General features: G+C 45.3%; 2 protein-coding genes across 2 annotated transcripts in view; both read left to right on the forward strand.

The window, feature by feature from the left end:
* Positions 1 to 25,880, forward strand: part of LOC115194974 (uncharacterized) — a 389,153-nt gene that overhangs the window by 291,558 nt on the left and 71,715 nt on the right. The gene's annotated exons all lie outside the window — the stretch shown is intronic.
* Positions 939 to 25,007, forward strand: LOC115194513 (protein mono-ADP-ribosyltransferase PARP14-like). Its single transcript, XM_029754255.1, has 15 exons — positions 939 to 1,296; positions 7,492 to 7,616; positions 7,898 to 10,078; positions 10,317 to 10,553; positions 10,658 to 10,882; positions 11,022 to 11,088; positions 18,231 to 18,377; positions 18,508 to 18,567; positions 19,150 to 19,326; positions 19,588 to 19,726; positions 22,018 to 22,070; positions 22,233 to 22,922; positions 23,199 to 23,335; positions 23,784 to 23,955; positions 24,121 to 25,007. Exons 1-15 carry the CDS (start codon positions 1,125 to 1,127, stop codon positions 24,405 to 24,407), a joined length of 4,869 nt encoding a protein of 1,622 aa, XP_029610115.1. The 5' UTR covers positions 939 to 1,124; the 3' UTR covers positions 24,408 to 25,007.

Genomic DNA, 25,880 nt, shown 5'->3' on the forward strand with positions numbered 1-25,880 from the left:
GGGGAGGTGCATCTGTGACAGCCAAAAGTCGGACACAAATGTAGTTTTCCAACAGCAAAGCTCAGATCAACATGATCTGAGCTTTGCTTTATAATGTTGACCCCCAAATCGCACCCTCACAAACTGAAATCATATGTGCGTAGAAGGAATTATACAACAAACAAAGTGATGAGGCTGTTTGTATGTGGCTGCCGCTGCTATGCAAGTGGACTGTGTGTGCAGGTGTTCAGGAGTGTATTCATTCCGTCGATTCTGTTGAAAAACGTTTCTTAAACGGAAGGAAACAAAACGGGGATCGACCTGCCTGAATTTGTCCAATAGAAACTCTTGTTTTCTTTGCAAAACATAACGTTTTTCAACTGTTTGGACTAATGATTACATCCTTGATCAGCTCGGTGCAGGCAACTGTCTATCACCTTGATTACTCCAATTTGTCTCTCCACATATGCACCTACATTCATTTGTAGGCTAGGTTGTAGCAACCTCATGATGGCTATAGGGAAAATGTGACTATCATCTAGTAGTCTAAACCTATTGATGATACATGGAGCTGGGTGAATGGAATATAAATGAGTCATCCAATATGCTGTGATAGTATATCCACTAAATACATGAATAGTGGCATAGTTGTTTCCTGTTTAAGTCATGTTTTTGGTCACGTTTGCGTGGGTCAAACAAAAACACCCTAATAATTGGTTAACAATAGAGCCTCCCACAATGCAGGTGATGGCCGGTAAAGTGCAACTGAAGAAACTTGCAGCCGACTGTAGTCAAAACTACATTACCTATGATCACAGGATTTTTTAAAAGTTCATGCAGTCCACATTAGGCGCAAGTCTGACCATTTTTATCCCCATAATGCAACACACTTTGAAAGGCTGTGAACACTTGACAAAACTGATCCACTTGAACGTGCCCAGGTCTATGTTGCCAAGTAGAATACAAAAAGGTGTGTTCCTTTTGCGAGAGAAGTGCTCGCTTCAGCCTACATTGATTGGCAAGTTCAAAAAAAATGACAGTAGGCCTGATGATCGGTAAAGGGTTGTGGTGTTCGAATGAAACTGATTTGAGCCCATGTACAGTAGCTATTATAAGAAAGCGAATAGGCTACTTTAAGTTACAATATGGAAGTTTACAAATACCCCGTTTTCTTCGAGGTTAACAGTCTGGATCCAGCACAGAAAGAGAAGATAGAAAAGTACTTTCAGGTTCGCCGTAAATCTGGTGGTGGAGACTGCGGACCGGTAGACAAAGTTGGTGACAACGTTTACAAGATCGCATTTATTGACCAAGCAGGTATGAAAATGTTGAAATTAGTATTTGAACTGTACTTGGAACTAAATGTGAAACGTAAAAATGTATCTTAAAATCTTTTCCTGTGGATAATTCTGGAACAGTTTCACTTTCACATTTAAATTGGCTACATGCGTAAACATAACACACCCTGCTCACCCCATCCCCATTATCTCTGTCATATCATAACGTATAGTTCACCCAAATTACAAATGTACATACTGGTTTCCATACCCGGTAAGCAGTCTATGGACAAGGTATGACCGCAATCCATGCTTTGGTTTAGTTTTCCTGGCACTGTTTCCACAATGTTTAATATTTGTGGCACAAATCCCATTCAAGTCATGGGACCGATATTAACCAGTTGGTTTTATAGTCACACATTATGACATTCAACAGACATTAAACAGACATTCATCAGACATTCAACAGATATTCGCCAAAATCAATTTCAAGTTGTAAAAGTCAATAAGTAATTAATTGATTGTCACAGAAACATTAAAATAGATATGGTTTATTCTATAAAAGTCTAGCATACTTTTACAACCTTTGTTTTGAATAAAAAAATCCAGTTTTGATTTGATGGAAATACATAAAATCTTTCAAATAAAATGTTTTAGCTGTATAAATCAATAACTAATTCACCCTTTGTCACAGAATCATCAAACGAAGTATGTTTGATTCTATAAATGTCTAGCATACTTTTACAACCTTTGTTTTGAGGAAAAATGCCAGTATAATTAAATAAACTTCAAAGCGCTGGCAGTGCATTCAGACTTCTATCCCCCGAAACATGCGCACGAGATGAAAATACATGCATGCCATGCATACTTGCAGAGCTTGTGCACCTGTTTACATGGTTCTGTTCCTGCTTCAGGTGATAGAAACACTACCAGCACTTTGATAAAGTGATTTAATTTTACTTTCCTGTGGAAATATTGTCTCGCATTCCTACTGTTGAAAGGACCAACAGCGGTAACACAAATTTTTGCCCAACGTAGAATTAGATGCAATTCAGTGTCGGGTTTCGCGGCAAGTGGAAACAGTGCCAGTGAAACTAAACCAAAGCATGGATTTCTGTCATGCCTTGACCATAGACTGCTTACAGGCTAGGGAAACCAATGTGTCATTTTGTAATTTGGGTGAACAACCCGTTTAAGGAAGCTGTTGCGCTATCACCTTCATTTTTTTAGTTATATATACACACTGTATATAGTTCATGGGATTCGATAGGTCTATTGCAAAAAATAAATGGGATGTGTTGTCAAAACAATTGAATGCATGCAAGAGGCTGAATAAATAGTTTAAATATTATGGTTTATTAGTATCCCTTAAAGCACCAACAGGGGTCAAGTTTGACCCCAAGGGGTAAAAAAAGGGGTCATTTTTTAAACCCTTTTGTTATTCTTTGAAAATTTGTCAAGAAACTAGTTACTGAAAAAAGAAAAAACGCACCATTTGCCACAATGTCTGTGTTAATATGGTGGCATGAAAAATGTATATTTTGTATACTAGTGGTGTGCAGCAAAGCTGAAAATGTAGACTCAGTTCACTTTCTGATAAAAGCACCAAATTTGGCACAGAAGTAGATATACAGTATGTACCCTGAAAATATATAGATATTGACCCACTCCAGATTTGACCCCTGGGGGGGCATGGTAGCGTCACTCAAAAATAACCACAAAAATATTTTGATTCTAGTTCATTTCTCTGTACCAAGTTGAGTTTCATATTTCAGATACATTTGGAACTAAGTTAAAAAGTCTGATGGCACCACCACCCATATAGCCTATAACCCCCAATTTAGGGTGTACCGGTACTTCAGATTAGCTCAATGACCATTTACCTAGCCTCTGAGTATCACAGAAACTGTAATTTAGATGTAGGAAGCAGGTGCAGTTAGTGAGTTTAATAACAATGAGTGATAACAAAACGAGAAGCATCTGACATGGAAACAAACAATACTACCTAATGACAAGAGTGCTATATAAAGGGTAAGTAATCAAGGGAGTAATGAAGTCCAGGTGTGACTGATGAGATGCAGGTGTGCGTTGCCAGGACTGGTGATTAGTAGACCAACGATGTCGAGTGCCGGAGAGGGGGAGCAGGAGTAGATGTGACAGTCCCCCCCCCAACACGCGGCTCCAGCTGCAGGATGACGGCGGCGGCCAGGATTACAGCCCCGAGGGAGAGGAGCAGCCCGGTCTGGAAGCAAAGGTGGAGCTCTCGGATGATGTTGGGATCTAGAATGTCGTCCACTGGAACCCAACACCACTCCTCTGGAGGGTACCCCTCCCAGTCCACCAGGTACTGGAGCCGACCCCCATGATGTTGGGAGCCAGGAGGGATCTGACGACATAGGCAGGGCTTCCCTCAATGTCCAGGGGAGGTGGGGGTGGCATCAGCCAAAGGAACAGGAACCACCAGCCTGAGGAGGGAAACATGAAAAGATGGTGAGATCCGGAAGTTAGTGGGGAGTTGTAATCTGTAAATTACATTGTTGACCCTTGGAGGACCTTGAACGGCCCCACAAACCAGGGACTCGGCTCTTTACAGGCCAGGTGGAGCTGGAGGGTCCTGGCGGAGAGCCAGACACAATCACCAGGATGGACCACGGTAGCCTCACTGCAGTGGGCATCTGCCTGCTCTTTCTGACAGCGAGCTGGAGTCTCACGTTAGCATCGTTCCATACATCTTCTGCGTGCCTGAACCACTGGTTTACCACAGGAGCTTCGGTCTGGCTCGGAGTCCATGGAGCCAGGGCTGGCTGATAACCCAGAACACACTGGAATGGATTCAGCCCGGTGGAGGAGTGTTGCAGTGAATTCTGGGTGTATTCAGCCCAAGGAAGGTATCGGGCCCACTCCCCCTGCCGGTCCTGGCAGTGGCTCCTCATTAACCTCCCCAGCTCCTGGTTCATCTGCCCGTTAGACTGACGCTGGTACCCGGAAGTGAGGTTGACCGTGACCCCCAGCTTCTCCATGAAAGCCTTCCATACACGTGATGTGAATTGGGGGCCACGATCTGAGACGATATCCTCTGTAAGGCCATAGTGCCGGAAGAACTGCTGAAACAGTGCCTCAGCGACCTGGAGAGCATTATGGCGACAAGAGAGAAGGATGAAACGGCATGATTTAGAGAATCTGTTCACTATCACCAACATGGTGGTAAAACCATCAGAAGAGGGGAGATCAGTCACAAAGTCAATGGACAGATGAGACCAGGGACGCTGAGGTACAGGAAGGAGTTTCCCTGCTGGAGCGTTCCCGGGGGGATTTGGATTGGGCACATACGGAACAAGAGTTGACATAATGAGTTTGGGGGAAAGTGATGAGGATGGATCATGTGGCTGTCCCTCTGTTCTTGTGGATCTCCAGGTAGAATGTACCGGACACCATTGAAGCTGGTGCCCCTCCTGTCTGCAACAAGGACAGAGCCCCAGCTGTCTACGAAGGCATCGCTCAGCCACGGAGAGGCGTGTGGCCCCCACCTCCATGGGTTCAGGCTCTGACTCAGAATGATCAACGGAGGAAGGAGAGAGGCGATGCGGGTTTCGACGCTCACGAAGCAGGTTATCCAGACGGAGGACCATCGTGATGAGGGGGTCCAAGGATAGGTTGTCATCTCAGCGCGCCAACTCCTTCTTTACCTCTTCCCGCAATCCTTTTCTGAAGAGGTTGCGGAGCGCCGGCTCATTCCAGCCGATGGATGCTGCCACTGTGTGAAAGGTGAGCGCCTACTCTTCCGCGGTCTGGCCATCCTGACGTAGTTGGAGTAGGCGCTCACCCCCCTCTCTACCCTCATGTGTCTGGTCGAAGACCACCCTGAACAGAGCCATGAATCCCTCATAGGAACCCAGAACCCAGCTTATCCTCTCCTCTCTCCCAGATGGCCGTGGCCCACTCCAACGCTCGTCTGGTCAGCAGAGAGATAACCGTGGCAACCTTGGACCTCTCGGTGGTGGGAGCTCCCATCTGATGAGCGAAATAGAGGGAGAACTGGAGTAGGAAGCCACGGCATTTCAATGGAGTCTCGTCACATTTGTCTGGGAAGGACAATCTGGCATTGCTGAACAGGACAGACAGCTGGATGGGCTGGGGTACTGGCTCACTGGGTCGACTTGTGGTAGAGAATCCTCCACTGTTTGGACATGATGCCCCTTGAGTAATGTTGACTCGTTGAAGAGGACCTCATCCATAGCCGTTCCCAAATGAGCCAGCTGGTTGAGGTGTTGACAAAGTACAGTCGTGGCCAAAAGTTTTGAGAATGACAAATATTAATTTTCACAAAGTCTGCTTCCTCAGTTTGTATGATGGCAATTTGCATATACTCCAGAATGTTATGAAGAGTGATCATATGAATTGCAATTAATTGCAAAGTCCCTCTTTGCCATGCAATGAACTGAATCCCCCAAAAACATTTCCACTGCATTTCAGCCCTGCCACAAAAGAAGGCTTCAGGACGCCCAAGAAAGCCCAGCAAGCGCCAGGACCGTCTCCGAAAGTTGATTCAGCTGCGGGATCGTGGCACCACCAGTTCAAAGCTTGCTCAGGAATGGCAGCAGGTAGGTGTGAGTGCATCTGCACGCACAGTGAAGCGAAGACTTTTGGAGGCTGGCCTGGTGTCAAGAAGGGCAGCAAAGAAGCCACTTCTCTCCAGGAAAAACATCAGGGACAGACTGATATTCTGCAAAAGGTACAGGGATTGGACTGCTGAGGACTGGGGTAAAGTCATTTTCTCTGATGAATCCCCATTCCGATTGTTTGGGGCATCCGGAAAAAAGCTTGTCCGGAGAAGACAAGGTGAGCGCTACCATCAGTCCTGTGTCATGCCAACAGTAAAGCATCCTGAGACCATTCATGTGTGGGGTTGCTTCTCAGCCAAGGGAGTGGGCTCACTCACAATTTTGCCTAAGATCACAGCCATGAATAAAGAATGGTACCAGCACATCCTTCGAGAGCAACTTCTCCCAACCATCCAGGAACAGTTTGGTGATGAACAATGCCTTTTCCAGCATGATGGAGCACCTTGCCATAAGGCAAAAGTGATAACTAAGTGGTTCGGGGAACAAAACATCGATATTTTGGGTCCATGGCCAGGAAACTCCCCAGACCTTAATCCCATTGAGAACTTGTAGTCAATCCTCAAGAAGCGGGTGGACAAACAAAAACTCACAAATTCTGACAAACTCCAAGCATTGATTATGCAAGAATGGGCTGCCATCAGTTAGGATGTGGCCCAGAAGTTAATTGATAGCATGCCAGGGCGGATTGCAGAGGTCTTGAAAAAGAAGGGTCAACACCGCAAATATTGACTCTTTGCATCAACTTCATGTAATTGTCAATAAAAGCCTTTGACACTTATGAAATGTTTGTAATTATACTTCAGTATTCCATAGTAACATCTGACAAAAATATCTAAAGACACTGAAGCAGCAAACTTTGTGAAAATTAATATTTGTGTCATTCTCAACTTTTGGCCACGACTGTAGGTGTCCCTGTTCACCGACCATCTGGGAGATGTCTTGATTAACTGCTGCTTCCATTTGTGGAGGTAGTATTCTGTAACATAGATGCCAGGAGTCAGGAAGCAGGTGCAGTTAGTGAGTTTAATAACAACAAACATGGATCGATAACAAAAAATGAAAAGTGTCTGACATGGAAACACAAACAACAATACCTGATGACTGACAACAAGAGTGTGATATAAAGGGAATAATGAAGTCCAGGTGTGGCTCATAATGAGATGCATGTTTCCGTAATAATGGTTGCCAGGTGTGTGTAAAGGTGGGTTGCCAGGACCTGTGGTTAGTAGACTGACGCAGTTGAGTGCTGGAGAGGGGGAGTGGGAGTAGACGTAACAGAAACACAACACTTTGAATGAATAGTCAAACATTTTTCATAAGTTTCTATTGATTACATTTATAAAAATAACTGTTAAAAACATACAAAAACGTATGTGTGAAAATGTAAAAGAAAATATGCATGTGTTACAAAAGGTTAATTAATTAAAACGTGTTACTGCTTGACAGACAGTGTCTCTATGCAATCATTACCAATTTGGGGTAAAAAAATGACCCCATTTGGTGCTTTTAAGATAAACATTTGTTGGTGCTTTTAGTTGTTATTTTTTTTACCACTACTACTAATATAACAACAACAAGTACAACAACAACTCATCCTTCTGTAACTCTTCCAGTCCAGGGTAGGGTACTTCAGAAGGCTCATCATGTGTTGGAGATGCCTGGAGGACCTCTCTCCCTCACTCTGAGAGGCAGCCTGGAGCCTCCACCCACAACAACCTCCCCAGTCAGCAGTCAGGAGGTGATGCCAGACTATACAGACACACCTATACAGTACATGCAGAGTCACATAACCTGTTAGATAAGACTTTTATGTTCCATAACATGAAATTACATTAAAATAAATTCTAACGAAAAAAATCTGTACTAAACTAACAAAATGGACAAATGCCAAACCAGCTACTAGATTTATCAGATAATCCAGACGCAACTGTATGGTCGACCTACAATGATAAACGTAGATAAAGCCAAACATAAGAATCATTAACAGTGGAATTCCCCACCTTTTTTCTCTGACTCTAGAGTCACCAGTTCCTCCCATTCCATCCCTCCCTCCCTGTCCAGACATCGCCACCCGGTGGCCTAGAGCATGAACTCCCTCTAGACTCCTACCTCCTGCGATACCTGAAGGAGAGCCCTGGGGCTGGAAGACACCTGCAACAGCAGCTGTCCTCTCTGGGCTGCTCTGTCCACCTCTACCCAGAGGATGGGAGGGCAGTGGTCAGAGATTCAAGCCAAGCTGGGTCATGTGGAGATGGGGTTGTGGTGGGACCATGGAAGGCACAGGCAGAGAGACTGTTCAAACAGCTCCAGGAGCAGTACAAATGCCACTATGAGGTAGACCCACGTAAGCTCCAGACTCTGCTGCAGAGCAGTACCCTGGGTTCGGAGGATGTGAGGGTTTACTGCGAGGCAGGGGAAGGGTTTGCGGTGGTGGTTGGGGAGGGGCCCGAGGTCCAGGCCAAGCTGAAGGAGCTGGAGGCCTTCCAGTCTCAGGGTCTGAGCTCCGTGAAGCAGGAGAAGATCAGCACCACCTGTCGTCTGGGACAGTCCAAACTCCGTCTTCTAGGGAAAGTAATAGAGAAGGATCTAGGTGAGGCTGTTCCAGGGGTGAGGGTGACGTGCAGTGACTCAGCTCAGCTGGTGCTGGAGGGTTCAGCAAGTGAAGTCCGGACAGCCAGACAGTTAGTTACAAATAAGATCTCTCTGGTGCTGGAGCGGGTGGTGCCTGAGGTGTCCCCCCACCTTCTATCCTTCCTGAGGGAGGAGTATGGGAGGCCTGGGAACCTGAGCAGTCTGCTGGGGTTGGGACTCCATGTGGAGGTAGAGTTGGGGGATACAGAGCTCCGTCTGTTCTCCCTCTCCTCTGGGAAACTGGACCAGGCTGAGAAGGATCTGCTGGGGGAGTTTGGGGAGGAGAAGATCGATGTGCCCAACTGTGGCTCCCAGCCATCTGAACTGAAATCCAAGCTTGAGAAGAAGGTCAAGGAGATGAACCAGAGCAGACGCAGGGTGGTGGCCAGGTATGGTCCTGGGTGTAGAGTGCAGTTGCTGGGCCACATGAAGGAGGTTCAGGAGCTGAGGGAGAAGATCGGGGCCTTTCTGATAGACCAGTCCAGTGTGGAGGAGACAGTGTGTCTCCCTTACCCGGAGATTGCTGACCACCTACCAGAAATTCTGGAGAGGATCGGTGTGGAACACACTGGGGTGACCCTCTACCCCTTAGCCTCATCCATCCAACCCACTGTGGTGCTCTGTGGACCCTCTGTCCGGGTGGCCCAGGTTAGGGACAGGTTGGGTCCCGCTCTGGCCTCCTTGGTCCACCAGACTGTGACCATAGACCAGCCGGGGGCGCTACGCTACTTCCAGGGCCTGGGAAGGGAGTACCTGGGAGTGGTGGGTCGCTCTCAACACTGCCTCATCCAGCTGCACAACCACAGTGGTGTTGTCGGCGAAGCTAGCGCCGGACCAAGACTGGAGGAGATGGTCATAGCCACCAGCTATCGCCTCCAGCGGGGGTTGCAGGTAGTGGTGCGTCAAGGTGACATCACCAAGGAACGGGCGGATGCGCTGGTGAACGCAGCCAATGAGGACCTGGATCACGCTGGTGGCGTGGCTGCAGCTCTAAGCCGTGCGGGGGGGCCTGAGGTACAGCAGGCCAGCAGAGATCTGGTTAGGCAGATAGGGAGAGTACCCACAGGTACGGTGGTAGAGACTACAGGAGGGAAGTTGCCTTGTAAGATGCTGCTACACGCAGTGGGACCAGTAGGTGGCAGCGTAGGTGAGAATGAGCATCCTCTGCTGGAGAAGACAGTAAAGGCAGCCCTGAATCTGGCAGAGACCCTGAAATTCCAGACCCTGGCCATGCCCTGCATCAGCTCGGGGATATTTGGCGTTCCTCTGAAGGTGTGCTCTGAGGCCATAGTCTCTGCAGTGAGGGACTTTGGGAGGGAACAGCGCATCCTTACCAAGGTCACCCTGATTGATGTGAGTGGAGAGGCAGTGAGAGCCATGCAGGAGGCCTGTGATAGGCTGTTACAGGGGAAGAGGGAGTTTTCTGGGTGGGAGGTAGAGTCCAGCACCACCACTACCACTACACATGCTCCTCAGAGAGACACCACTGCTGCCTCCGCCAGGGGAACAGCTGCTCCAGAGGTCTGTGTCCAGGTGGAGATCATCCAGGGAACCATAGAGAAGCAGGAGGTAAGAGAGAGACACACTGACATGGCCACAGCCTTGATTCAACAACATTCTGTGAATTAGGTTGGCTTCATACTGACTCAATGTTCCCTTTCTCTTTTACACTTTGTCTTCCTTTTTCTCTTACCCTTTTACTTAATTTCTTTATCTCTCCCCCCTCTCTGTCTGTCTCTCTGTCCCTCTGTCTGTCCCTCTGTCTGTTTCTTTGTCTGTCTGTCTGACTGTCTCTCTCTCTCTGAAGGTGGATGCCCTGGTGTCACCCATGGTTGGTAGGGACCCTCTCTCCTCCCGAGTGGGTAATGTCTTGTTGGATGCAGCTGGACCAGGGCTGATGACAGGATTTTGGAGGGAATTAGGGGGACGGACTGCACCTGGTGACAACGTCCTGGTGGAGGGACTGTCTGGTCTCAGCTCTGGCCGTGTCTTCTTCCTCAGCTGTGCACACTGGGACAACAACCTCCACGGACCAGCAGTACAGGTGTGTCCCCTCGTATGTGTCCGTGTGTGCATGTGTGTGTGTCTTCACTTGGCAGTTGTGACCTTTGAACCACCATTAACCCAGCACCTCTGGTCCTCTCTCAGGCTCTGAGGCACGGTGTGAGGAGAGTTCTAGCCTGTTGTGAGATCCGGGGATTCTGTTCTGTTGCCTTCCCTGTAGTTGGAACTGGTGTGGTTCTCCAGTTTCCTCACAACGTGGTAACGCAGGTTCTGCTAGAAGAGGTCCGTAGGTATGAACAGAATCGAGCGAGCAGAACCCCCTTCCTTGTCCGCATTGTCATTCATCCCAATGACAGAGATTCTACCAAGGTGAGAAGAGACTTTTAAAGAAGGGCGCTTCTCTTGACTTCAATGGATGTTTCATGCAAAATAAAAACTCAAGTTACTGTTTAACACAGTTCATCACTGGTTGCCCTTGACCTGTGGTTGTATTCTGTTTTACTTCCAGGCTTTCCAGACGTCCCAGAGTGCTTTGCATGTCAGAGGTTTTGTAATGGATGCTTCTCCAGATCAGAGTAAGTTAAGGAAACTATTCCTGTCATTAATTAGGGCCGATTTCAAGTTTTCATAACAATCGGTAATCGGTATTTTTGGCCACCGATTTGCCGATTGATTGATTTTTTTAATCTTTTTTTATATATATATTTTTTCAACTTTTTTATTATAATTATTATTATTATTTTTTTTTTTACACCTTTATTTAACTAGGCAAGTCAGATTAAGAACATATTCTTATTTTCAATAACGGCCTAGGAACGGGGGTTAACTGCCTTGTTCAGGGGGGATTAGTTTTTGCAACCTTCGGTTACTAGTCCAACGCTCTAACCACCTGCCTTACATTGCACTCCACGAGGAGCCTGATGGCAGGCTGACTACCTGTTATGCGAGGGAAGCAAGAAGCCAAGGTAAGTTGCTAGCTAGCATTAAACTTATCTTATAAAAAACTATCAATCTTAACATAATCACTAGTTAACTACACATGGTTGATTATATTACTAGTTTATCTAACGTGTCCTGCGTTGCATATAATCGATGCGGTGCCTGTTTATTTCTCATTGAATCACTGCCTACTTCAACAAACGGGTGTTGATTTAACAAGCGCATTTGCGAAAAAAGTACTGTCGTTGCACCAATGTACCTAACCATAAACATCAATGCCTTTCTTTAAAATCAATGCCTGCATATTTAGTTAATATTACCTGCTAACATGAAATTGTGTCACATCTCTAGTGTTCATTGCACGCAGTCAGCGTATATGCAACAGTTTGGGCCGCCTGGCTCGTTGCATATTTGCCAGAATTTTACGTAATTATGACATAACATTGAACGTTCCAACAGGAATCTATTCCAAAAACTTCGTAAATAACAAGGTTGCCAAAAAACAACGCATACAAAGCTGTATAGCGGCAGAATAAGATACCGGGTAGGGAGTGGTCTATTTCATTGCGTTTTTCACTCATCACGTTTATTCCGAAAAATGTATGTCCTCACTCTGGTTGCCTATGGACAAACATTAAGAATAAGCTACGTGGGGAGTTGATGCCTATTCGGCAGCTAATTAGCTAGGTTTGTATGCGTTGCTACTTTGTGTGCATTGTTGGTTGGCAACCTTTTACTTTACGTTTTTTGGAACAGATTCCTGTTGGAACGTTCCACAAATTATACCCACCCCTTCAAGCCTATCAAACCCAGAGATTAGGCTGGTGTAACCCATGTGAAATGGCTAGCTAGTTAGCGGGGTGAGCGCTAATAGCGTTTCAAACGTCACTCGCTCTGAGACTTGGAGTAGTTGTTCCCCTTCCTCTACATGGGTAACGCTGCTTCGAGGGTGGCTGTTGTCGATGTGTTCCTGGTTCGAGCCCAGGTAGTAGCGAGGAGAGGGACGGAAGCTATACTGTTACACTGGCAATACTAAAGTGCCGATAAGAACATCCAATAGTCAAAGGTATATGAAATACAAATCGTATAGAGAGAAATAGTCCTATAATTCCTATAATAACTACAACCTAAAACTTCTTACCTGGGAATATTGAAGACTCATGTTAAAAGGAACCACCAGCTTTCATATGTTCCCATGTTCTGAGCAAGGCACTTAAACATTAGCTTTCTTACATTGCACATATTGCACTTTTACTTTCTTCTCCAACACTTTGTTTTGCATTATTTAAACCAAATTGAACATGTTTCATTATTTATTTGAGGCTAAATTGATTTTATTGATGTATTATATTAAGTTAAAATAAGTGTTCATTCAGTATTGTTGTAATTGTCATTATTACAAAAAAAATTATAATAATAAAATCGTCCGATTAATCGGTACCGGTTTTTGGTCCACTAATAATCGGTATCGGTATCGGCGTTGAAAAATCATAATCGACCTCTACCTGTCATATTTACAAATACACCTCTGCTGTCTTCAACCAGGATCTCAGCGATCATTGCCTCATTGCCTGCGTCTGTAATGGGTCTGTGGTCAAACGACCACCCCTCATCACTGTTAAACGCCCCCTAAAATACTTCAGCGAGCAGGCCTTTCTAATCGACCTGGCCCGGGTATCCTGGAAGGATATTGAGCTCCTCCCGTCAGTAGAGGATTCCTGGTTGTTCTTTAAAAGTTGAACTAAGAACAGATATGGCCCCTGGTTCACACCTGACTTGACTGCCCTTGACCAGCACAAAAACATTCTGTGGCGTACTGCATTAGCATTGAATAGCCCCTGCGATATGCAGCTTTTCAGGGAAGTCAGGAACCAATTTTCACAGTCAGTTAGGAAAGCAAAGGCTAGCTTTTTCAAACAGAAATTTGAATCCCGTAGCACTAATTCCAAAAAGTTTTGGGACACTGTAAAGTCCCTGGAGAATAAGAGCACCTCCTCCCAGCTGCCCACTCCACTGAGGCTCGGAAACACTGTCACCACCGATAAATCCATGATAATCGAGAATTCCAATAAGCATTTTTCTATGGCTAGCCGTGCTTTTCACCTGGCTAACCCTACCCTGGCCAAAATCTCTGCACCCCCCAAAGCAATTTGCCCAAGCCCCCCCATTTCTCCTTCACCCAAATCCAGATAGCTGATGTTCTGAAAGAGATGCAAAATCTGGACCCCTACAAATCAGCTGGGCTAGACAATCTGGACCCTCTATTACTAGCAACCCCTATTACTAGCTTGTTCAAACTCTCTTTCGTATCGTCTGAAATCCCTAAAGATTGGAAAGCTGCTACTTTCATCCCCCTCTTCAAAGAGCGAGACACTCTAGAAACAAACTGTTACAGACCTACAGTTGAAGTCGGAAGTTTACATACACTTAGGTTGGAGTCATTAAAACTCGTTTTTCAGAAGCTTCTAAAGTCATGACATCATTTTCTGGAATTTTCCAAGCTGTTTAAAGGCACAGTCAACTTAGTGTATGTAAACTTCTGACCCACTGGAATTGTGATACAGTGAATTATAAGTGAAATAACCTGTCATTGAACAATTGTTGGATAAATTACTTGTGTCATGCACAAAGTAGATGTCCTAACCGACTTGCCAAAACTATAGTTTGTTAACAAGAAATTTGTGGAGTGGTTGAAAAAAAAGAGTTTTAATGACTCCAACCTAAGTGTCTGTAAACTTCTGACTTCAACTGTACATGTACTGTAGTTATCACCACGCATGAGATTCCAACATTGTAGCCTGTACATTGAATATATTCACTGATCATGTACTCTTCCTTGGCAAATAAAGGTGCGGTTCAGGTATAAATCTCTGAGACATTCTTTTTCAGCCATATGAAACTCCATTATTTGAATGATGCTGTGTCTGCATGTATGTATTACAATTATACACTTCAACAGTTGTGCACTCAGTTCAACACCCAATTTGTAAGTCGCTCTGGATAAGAGCGTCTGCTAAATGACGTAAATGTAAATGTAAACAGTGTTTACCACTCCTGCTCCTGGGACATCAATGATTACACACTGTAACTATGAAATAGACTAAAAACATGATTGATTTGTAATTCATATATACAGAAAAGAACTATGCATATCTAACTCCCTTCATCTGCATTAATCTGGGGACACAGGATAGTATTTCAATGAAATACTTAATTTCAACCTGTGGAGAATTTGAAACGTTTTCTTGAAAGAAGTTCATTATCCAGGTGTTATAACTACATAAAAGCATTATAATTATGATAATTGTAATATTATATTATAAATACAAGTTCAATCTGTACTTCAATGCACTTATGGTGTGCATTATAAAACGAGGAAGAAAGACGAGGTGGGGAGAGAGGTGTAGAAGACAGAAAGGGAAAGAGGTAAGAACAGCGGCAGTCAGCATATGATTCATGAATTACAGTGCTACCCTAATATTCTCTCAGTTCAGCACAATTGCGGTGTCTCCTAACCAGCCTTGGGCCCCCAGTTGGCCCGAAGGTTATCTTAAGAGCGGGTGAGGTGGCGATGACGGGACTGGCTTCCTCTCTCACATCAAAACATACCTGCAGACGAGAGACAGATGGATAGAGAGAGAGCATGACTAAGCCTTGTTTATTTTTCTTCTAACACGGTCAGTCATCATAATTATCAGGAGGTGAATTGCAAAACTGACCTTGGATCATTAACTCTGGGACTACTAGATCTCTGACTTATTTAAATGTTAAAGCATCTCTTTAATAATACTTCCTGTTGACCCGACCAAGTGACATCTCACCTATGATCATGCTGTGCCCTCTGTGTCAGCCAGTTCAGATGCGGGAGGGGTTCACCAAAACAGCTGATATAACCTAGAGCATTTAGGGAGAAGGGGGAGATGTATGAAGTGAAGGAGAGAGAGACTCATTGTGTGTGTGTGGTCTCACCTGGTGTCCACACTAAGTGGCTACAGAGTACTTTATGCTGAAAAACTGACACATGAGGACAAACAATAGAAGATAATGTCAATAGAAGATACTGTATGTGACGCAGACACCTATCGGAGTGTACCTGAAACATTTAATATAGAGGGCTAACCACCACTTGGTTATTGCAAGGCTAACCCCCAGGGAAATCATGACTTGGCAGCAACAGATAGTCCAGTGAAAATGGCTGTGTTTTTGTGGTGTAAATCTGAAAATTAGCAGCTGACATCTTAAGGATTTTTTAATTAATGCATGTGAGACAGGTTCCATGTACAACAAGATAGGCAGAGATGGAGAAAAGAACACAGAACAGTTTAATTACCTCTGGATATGGACACTTTTGCCAGTAATAAAGCTTCCACGGCCTGTTCCTCGGACAGTGAACATCTGGCAATATCTACATTTTCAACCCCTTGGTCAGCTCGCTCTCTGAAAGTAAAGAAAACAGCTTATTGTTTATAGATATGAAAACAATAACTGAGATATGACCGTTCAATCTAAAGCAGCAGGTGTCATTTTTAGGATACGTAAATACAGCCCAGTGCTGCTTCCCTGAGATGCCATCTTCGGAGGTGTCCGCTTTGATGCATTAAATGCACTAAAATGTTTTTTCGCGATTACTTCAAAACGACGGCAAGCAGCTGGGAAATATGGTCATATTATGAAACTGGGCTTCACGGCGGATGCAATTAACTAGTTTTTTATCAGAAAAGAACATTGTTAAAAATGTCATGTGTCCAGCCAACTATGATTTCAGAGCACTCTAAGTCTGAGTGTACCAGAGCGCAGAATAATTACTTTACAAGCGCTCAACACCTGTGGAATATGGCCGTGGTCAGAAAAAAAGCGCAATTAAATTGTTTCCAGCAGCACATTTACAGTCACCAACACTCTGGTTAACATGAAACTGCCTTACCAGCTCTGCTAGGGTTAGTAAAATGGTCAGTGGTCTCATTTGTGTCTGGAAGTAGCTAGCCAACTTTAGCTTGGGTTCTTGACTGTTGTTGTAAGGCCAGAAAGCTCAAATCAACCCTACTCCTCGGCCCGAATGTCCAGTGTGCGCTCCGAGAGCGAAACGGTCTGAATTTACAAACAGACAATTTTTCTCTGAATGGAAACACCATAACATTCATCAAATTTAATTAAGCCAAATTTCTTAAAATCAATCCCATATACTATGTGTCACGTCCTGACCAGTAATAGGGGTTAGTTGTTATTATAGTTTGGTCAGGACGTGGCAGGGGGTGTTTGTTTCATGTGGTTTGGGCTATGTATTTAGGTAGAGGGGTATTTGTTTTATATGGTTCGGGGTGTGTGTGTATGTAGAGGGGTGTTGGATTTATGTGTTCCGGGGTTTTTGGTTTATGTTCTTGTTTTGTATTCTAGGGTTTCTATGTTGTGTATTTCTTTGTTGGCCTGGTGTGGCTCTCAATCAGGAACAGCTGTACATCGTTGTTTCTGATTGAGAGTCATACTTAGGGAGCCTGTTTTCCACCTGTCCCTCTGTGGGAGATTGTTTTTGCACTGCTGTGTATAGCCTGCGAAACTGTCGTTCCTTGTTTATTGTTTTTCGTGTTCACTTATAAATAAATAATGATGAGCACGCAACCCGCTGCGCCTTGGTCTTTACCCTACGACAACCGTGACACTATGTTATTACAAAAAAGCTTTAAAATTCTCTGGTAATGCCAATACGGAATACTATCAAATGCTTCTCAAAGATGCCCTCTGGTGGTAAAACTACCAATAATTTGCAGTAAGAGAAGAAATGGCTGAGAATTAAATGACGTGCCACAGAATGCTGCAGCAGCACGCAGGGTGTGCCGCAGTATGACGCAACTTTTAAAGGAGTAACCACTGTACATGGAGGATATTTTTGCAGAATTCTGCATGCAGAGTCTCAATTTAGTATTTGTCCCATTTTGTGAATTATTGGTTGGTGAGCGGGGCCCAGACCTCACAGCCATAAAGGGCAATGGGTTCTATAACTGATAAGTATTTTTAGCCAGATCCTAATTGGTATGTTGACTTTTATGTTTCTTTTGATGGCATAGAAGGCCCTTCTTGCCTTGTCTCTCAGCTCGTTCACAGCTTTGTGGAGGTTACCTGTGGCGCTGATGTTTAGGCCAAGATATGTATCGTTTTTTTGTGTGCTCTAGGGCAACTGTGTCCAGATGGAATTTGTATTTTTGGTCCTGGCCTTTTTTGGAACACCATTATTTTTGTCTTACTGAGATTTACTGTCAGGGCCTCAGGTCTGATGGAATCTGTGCAGAAGATCTAGGTGCTGTTGTAGGCCCTCCTTGGTTGGGGACAGAAGCACCAGATCATCAGCAAACAGTAGACAATTGACTTCAGATTCTAGTACTGTAGGGTGAGGCCGGGTGCTGCAGATTGTTCTTGTGCCCTCGCCAATTCGTTGATATATATTTTGAAGATGATGGGGCTTAAGTTGCGTCCCTGTCTCACCCAACCACCCTGTGGAAAGAAATCTGTGTTTTTTGCCAATTTTAACTGCGCAGTTCTTTGTGTACATGGATTTTATAATGTTGTATGTTTCTCCCCCAACACCTCTTTCCATCAATTTGTATAGCAGACCCTCATGCCAAATTGAAATCAACAATGCATGAGAAAACTTTGCCTAGGTTAAGGTTTGTTTGTTTGTCAATTGTTTGTTAATCTCTCTGTCTCTCTGTCTCTTTGTCTCTGTCTCTCTGCCTTTGTTTTGTTTGTTTGTCAATCTCTCTCTCGCTCTCTCACTCTTGCTCAGCCTCCTTCTATCGCCACGTCTCAACCACTCAGGACAAGGTCTCTGCCACGCTGGGCAGTGTCAAGCTACAGCTGGTCTTTGGCGACATCATCCGTGAGACCACTGATGTCATCGTCAACACCACAGACTTCTCAGCCAACCATTCAGGTAGCACTAGTTATCATTGTCCTCCAATGTGCTTTTGATTAGTCATCACTGTGTGTGTATGTGTGTGTTTGTTTGTTTGTTTGTTTGTTCTGTTCTATGTGTCCCCTCACGTTCCCTTATCTTCCTCTAGGTGTCTCCAAAGCTATTCTGACTGCTGCAGGTTCCACAGTCCAAGCAGAGTTAGCACAAGGTTGGTTTTACAGCGTTTCCATACACAATCCTATTAACACAATCACAAACTCTCAGAGCAATCTATTCACACAAGTTAGAAAATAATCATTAAATCTTTTTCCACTAAGACGTAGAGACATTGAAGAATTACTTCACAGATCGCTTTATCAGCTTATTCTTCACTTATTAATGGAGGCTGGTGGGAGGAGCTATAGGAGGACGGGCTCATTGTAATGGCTGGAATGGAATAAATGGAACTCAGTCAAACACATCAAACATATGGAAACCACATGTTCGACTCCGTTCCCTTGATTCAATTCCAGCCATTACAATGAGCCCATCCTCCTGTAGCCCCTCCTACCAGCCTCCACTGTCACTCATATGTCTATAATTTAACACTAAGTGCCTACCAGTGGAGGCTGCTGAGGGGAGGATGGCTCATAACAATGTCTGGAATGGAGTCAATGGAATAGCATCAAACACATCAAAGATATGGTTTCCATGTGGTTGAAACCATTCCATTGACTCCATTCCAGCCGTTATTATGAGCTGTCCTCCACTCAGCAGCCTCCATATCTTTCTTTCTTCTTCTCTCCATCAGTGGGTGTGCCAGGAGACTTGATGTGCACCACAGGGCCCGGTGCACTGGGCTGCAAGGAGATCGTTCACGTCAGCTTTAACTGCGACACACAGAGGATCAGCAAGGTCTGCGGGAAGATACTGAAACAGTGTGAGAGAAAGGGCTACCGCTCTGCAGCCTTCCCTGCAGTCAACACTGGTATGTACAGTATGTCTCGTTTTGTGTGATTCAATACCGACTCCCTTAATTTGCTCTTGTATCAACCCTCTGCCATACCAATTTGTGTTCAATATTTTTATTGTGCGCAGTTGTTAGTCTTAAATTCCGAAAGGACACAATTTAGTTAATGTCAAAACAAATACTGATGAACAAGTTCATTAGTGACAGCAGAATCTATATTCTGTAATATACTGGTTAGATGATATTCTAGACATTAAAAAACACTTATTTCCTGTCCAGGTGCTGCTCGAGCAGACTCTGGCTCTGTGTGTAAGGCCATGTTGGACGGCATGGCGTCAAGTGTGAGGGATTTGTCCCCTAGCATCCTCTCTGTCATCCGCATTGTCATGCTGCAGAGACCCGTCTTCCAGGCATTCAAGTCAGTCTCCATTTTAATTGTCTGAAATGGTGGGGTCTCTTATGTGTCTTGGTTTAAATCAGGGGCTTGTCCAACCCTGTTCCTGAAGAGCTAGGCTGCAGTCCAAACACGTTCATATGACCACTGTCAGCCCTCGCGCTAGCCACTTTCCCTTGTCGGTTCAAAAAATAATCCTAACTAAAGGGAGGGAAGGGAGGGTGGCCATCGTCACCGACGGTTCTTGTGCTACACCCCCCTCCCCAACCTCCTACTACGGAGGTGGCTCAGGCTCCGGCCTTACTCCCCAACCTAACCTGTCCACCCCCGCTAAATGCTTAATATATTTTACCCCTCCCGAAGTCTCTGGGCTATGGCGCATCGCTGAAGACCTCGGGCTGATGCGCGTCGCTGGGAGCTCCGGACTGGAGGGCGACTCTGGGAGCTCCGGACTGGAGGGCCGACTCTGGCTGCGCCGGACTGGAGGGCCGACTCTGGCTGCGCCGGACTGGAGGGCCGACTCTGGCTGCGCCGGACTGGAGGGCCGACTCTGGCTGCGCCGGACTGGAGGGCCGACTCTGGCTGCGCCGGACTGGAGGGCCGACTCTGGCTGCTCCGGTTCCGGACTGGAGGGCCGTGTCTCTGCAGGCTCCGAACTGTGGGCCATCTCTAGACGGGGCACTGTCGCCGGACGCTCTGGACAGGGACTGCGCACTGAAGGCCTGATGCGTGGGGCTGGCTTAGGAGGCGCCAGACTAGGGACACGCACCACAGGGCTAGTGCGAGGAGCAGGAGCAGGACGAGCTGGACTAGGCTGACGCACTGGAGGCCTGGTGCGTGGGGCTGGTACTGGAGGTACCAGACTGGAGACACGCACCCCAAGGCTAGTGCGAGGAGCGGGAACAGGACGTACTGGATTGGGCTGACGCACTGGAGGCCTGGTGCGTGGTGCTGGCTTTGGAGGCGCCAGATTAGAGACACGCAGGGCTAGTGCGAGGAGCAGGAACTGGATACACCGGGCCATGAGTAGGCACTGGAGGTCTGGAGCGCACTGCCTGCACAACCCATCCTGGCTGGATGGTAATAGTAGTCCTGCACGAGCGGAGTGCTGGCACAGGGCGAACTGGGCTGTGCAGAGGCCTGATGGCTGCCGTGCGTAGAGCAGGCGTAGGGTAGCCTGGGCCTAGGAGGCGCACTGGTGGCCAGATGTGCTGCGCAGGCATCCTCCTTCCAGGCTGGATGCCCACTCTAGCACGGCACTTGCGAGGGGCTGGGATCGCTCGCACCGGACTGTGCGTGCGCATGGGCGAGATTGTGCGCACTTCCGCATACACCGGCGCTCTCCTCTCCACACGCTCCCCATAATAAGCACGTGGAGTTGGCTTAGGTCTACCGCCTGACCTAGCCAATCTTCCCTTGTGCCCCCCCCAAAAAATTATTGGGGCTGCCTCTCCACCTCCAGCTGCTTCCCAGGCAGGCTGTTACAATGGTCCAGTAGTTGTTCCCATGTCCAGTCTATCCTTGCCTCTAATACCTCCAGCGACCAGGATGCCATCACCTCCTCCCTTCTTTCCCTGGCCCAGGATCCTTGCTCCTCCTGGGCCCGCTGCTTGTCCGTTTGTGGTGGGTAATTCTGTCACGGGTGTCGTAGGGATTGGACCAAAACGCAGCGGGAATATGTATACTCATCTTCTTTTTTATTGGAGAAGGAAAACAAAAATAAACACGTATACAAAAACAACGACGAAACAGTCCTGTAAGGCTACTAGGCTATACAAAGAACTACCCACAAAAACCCCATGAAAAACACCCCTACTAAATAGGACCTTCAATTAGAGGCAACGAGGAACAGCTGCCTCCAATTGAAGGTCAAAACAATAAATTAGACATAGAAACAGAAAAAATAGAAAATAGAACATAGAAATACAAAACATAGAACACAACCCAAAAACCCCGACAACACAAAACACAAACACCCCTGCCACGTCATGACCAAACTACAATAACAAATAACCCCTTATACTGCTCAGGACGGAACCCTTATGTAGCACACCTGATTATAATAATTAGCTGGTTGATAAGCTGAATCAGGTTAGTTACAACTGGGGTTGGAGTGAAACACTTAAGAGGGTTGCTCTCCAGGAACAGGGTTGGGCAACCCTGGTTTAAATGGTATGGTAAGTTTGTTTGTAGTTTGCTTCACTTATAGAATGAGTTTTGTTATCTAATCAGAGGTTATTTATGAGTTTTAGTTATGATGTCTGGATGTTAAGCTTTGGACAGGACATTTTATTTATGTTTTTGTTTCTTTGCAGGTCAGAGCTGGAGAGCCGACTGGGAGCTATCGCTCCAATCCCAACACTGAAAGGTTTGTGTGTATACTTGTGTATGTACAAATGATCTTTATATTCTTGGGTATGTAGATATAACTTGGGCCCAGAGTTTTACCTGGTGATGCTTTGATGACAGGCAAAACTTTGGATCCTAGTTATAAAATGTGGCTTTAACTCTCCTCTCTTTGTCTTCTCAGAGAGAGCCCAACAGATACTGAAGAAGAAACTGAGGATTGGCTTTTCCTCCCCGTCGCATGGCTCCCTTCCCCCTCCTCATGCCCTTCCAGGCCTCACCATCACCCCCTGGAGACCGCCGCCGGTGGTGCTGAGCGTGGTGGGGCGTGGGGCGGACGCCATCAGGGGGGCCAGGCGGGAGCTGGAGGCCATCTTGCAGAACCAGCTGACTCAGAGAGATGTGAAGGGAGAGGACCTGTGCATGCTGGGAGAGGTAGAGCTGCAGGCCGTGCAGAAGAATGCCAAGGTCCTGGGAGTGAGCCTGGAGCAGGGTAGAGTTCAGAGGGCAGGAGGGGTGGAAGCTGGGGCTGGAGAGGGGTTTTATGTTCTCCAAGGCCTGAAGGAGGACGTTCTGAGCGTGCGCGAGGTGCTGGACAATGCGCTCAATGGCGCCCTCCGTAGGGAGCTGCAAGAGAGAAATGAGGCACTAATGGCCCTCAGTGTCCAGTGGTCTATGTGCAGGCATGGTGACGTTTGGGAGGAGCTGGGGATGCATGACAACTACCATCTGGAGCAAGCACACCGAAGAGGAGATGTCTCAGCAGAGCTGGATGTCCCAGATTTGAGCAAAGTAAGGGTGAACCTGAAGAACAACATGGCCACTGACTGGAGAACCGGTTGCACCTATAATATGAAGCGAGAGGAGAGTGCAAGTACGGACTGATTTGTTTTATTGTCAGTTTTAGAATTTCTGACAGTTTTATTATGTTATATTTTGGTCAGATATCGGATGCTTTTATCCAGAGCGACTTTACAGTCAGACGTTGATTTGCAGTTAACACTAACCCTTCAATCCATTATGTCATCAGCCTGATGACCCCTAGCCACTATTGATTTCACTATTATCTTTAAAACCCGTCTAACATTTTAAACATCCTCTGATATTCCTGTTCATGCCGTAAACTCCGCTTACAGTCCTGTGTTTTTAGAATTGCCATCGTACTGGGATGATATGGCCGCTGGTGAAACGCTGAAGAGAGTGCTGCTCTTGCCTACCTCGTCAGAGTACCAGGCTGTGGCACAGGGATTCCAAAGCACCATGGCAACACAAGTCACCATCCACAAAGTAACAGACCAACCTGACACGCCACAACCTGACACACAACCAGCTGCTTATTATGATTATACTGTATCTGATAGTATAGAAAATTAAAATAACTATACTGTCGTACAGTACTGTATAGTACACTGAACAAAAATATAAACGCAACATGTAAAGTGTTGGTCCCATGGTTCATGAGCTGAAATAAAAGATCCCAGAAACTGGTTTTCTGATCCACACCCAACCTTTTTTTTTTAAAGATATCTGTGACCAACAGATGCATATCTGTATTCCCAGTCATGTGAAATCCATAGATTAGGGCCTTATTCATTTATTTGATTTTGTCATATGAACTTTAACTCAGTAAAATCTTTGAAATTGATGTGTTTTTATATTTTTGTTCAGTGTAAATACCAATACTGTAGCTGTGTTTTTAAGGTGTTGGTTTGTTCTTGAAACGTCTCTTTTTCAGATCGAGCGTGTGCAGAATGTATTTCTGTGGCAGGCGAACACATTGTGTGAGCAGCGCATCCGGGCCAAGAACGGAGCAGCGGAGGTAGGGGTAAAGAAACTCTACCACGGGACGGCAGCAACAACCTGTGACGCCATTGAAAGTAATGGATTCGACAGGAGCTATGCTAATAGTAAGGGCTATTACATGCTAGTAGCATGCTAGTACAATGCTATACATGCTATTACACGCTATTCCATTGCCATCATTTACTTTTTTCTACTTTTACTTACTTTAATTTTTATTAATTCATTCTCTCCGCTTCGTCCATTTCCTCCACTCTGTCCTCTTCTTTTAGTTACAGCACATGGAGTGGGTGTGTATTTTGCTGTGAACGCAAGCTATTCAGCCAATCCCAGATATACCCCTCCTGATGCTTCTGGGCACAGGCGTATGTACGTTGCACGTGTCCTGACCGGGCGCTATACCCTGGGTGACCCCACCATGAGGTTCACCCCTCGTCGCTCCCCCACAGATTCCGCTGACCGCTATGACAGTCTAGTGGACAACCTGCAGAGACCCAGCATGTTTGTCATCTTCCACGACGACCAAGCGTACCCAGAGTACCTCATCACCTTCATATGATAGTGGGCCTTTATAATGAATTAGAAACCATTCGGAAACATTTATACGTATTTTTGTTTTACATGCATGAAGGCATTTAAATGCCTTTATTGTTTTTGAGTATGATTCTCACTTCTATAATTATAATCAGCTGTCATAATCATTCTCATCACTATATCTATGTATCATAATGATTGTCACATTGCATGCGTTCTGTGGTAAAAAAAAAAATGTTTGAAGACATTGAATATATTTAAGGGAGATTTATTTGTGTCTTTTTGACTACTATACTAAATGTCAGAAAGCTGTACTGTGAATGAGAATATATTTTTGTGGAGTTAGCACGTTGACATTTATTGTAATGAGTCTTTCCCTGGAGGCAGAACTGGGCGACAGTGAGCGGTTTCGCTAGATGGTTCAGCTGCAAAGTCAAAATTTGAAGGTTAGGGTTAAGCATTAGGTTTAGCAGTGTGGTTAAGGTTAGGATAAGGTTTACATTTCCTTTTTGGCTGAGCTAGCTAGTGACCACTCTGCAGAGTCATCTCAATTAAAGGCAACCTGTGCGCAGTTACATGTACAGAAATCCTGACTATTTGTTTCAATAAAATACAATGAAATGTATTCTTTGTTTTATAAAAATCTCAATTATTATATCTAATGAGAACAAATACAGGATGTCCCTCTTGCATTTCTACAAGCGCACACTTACTATACTCTGTCAAAACTGTAAGATGTATGTAATTGACCAGAAAAACATATTGAACATTTCTAGCATATTTCATCATCTTTTCCTCATATGGGAAAGAGCAGGAAACCGTTAAATGAGGAGTAGTGATTTCCATCGTCAGATATCCGACGTCCATGTCTCCAGAGAGCAACATACACCTGCTCTCCCACTTGTAGCTGGAAGGTGGCGCTATTGCATGACGACGCAGAGGAGCCCCTTTCTTTCTCATCATACACAGAGACCATTACTACGTAAGCTTGCCCCTGTCATTGTACTCCCTCCCCAGTCAAAAGCTGTGAAGGTGAAATGGTAGAGTCCTCTCACTGGTGCTGTAAAGATGCTTACAATCAGAGGAAAAACAGAAATGATTCAGCATTATTGTTAATTTAGTGTATAAGAATATGTAACGTACAGTAATAGCTACACACAGCATACTAACTAACTTAAGCATGAGCTTTGCGTGTAAAAAAATGTGAATACATTGTTTTGACATTGAGGGAAATACCTGTGGTTGGATTGTAGGCATTTCCAACGTTTGATAGAACACGCTGGAAGACCAGAGTGATTTCATTGCTGACAGGTCCAATGGTTCCAGAAATTCCTAAAGTAGCTGAGAATGCCACCTGGGGCCTGTCTAGGATTTAAGTTGACATGACAACATTAGTTTTACTGTTTACAATAATTACTGTTCAGTTTACGTTAACACAACTTCATTGGCACAACAACATAACACAAATTGGATCAAAATTACTTTAAGTACACTTATA

The sequence above is a fragment of the Salmo trutta genome, chromosome 5 (assembly GCF_901001165.1).
Source record: "Salmo trutta chromosome 5, fSalTru1.1, whole genome shotgun sequence".
In the NCBI taxonomy this organism is placed as follows: domain Eukaryota; kingdom Metazoa; phylum Chordata; class Actinopteri; order Salmoniformes; family Salmonidae; genus Salmo; species Salmo trutta.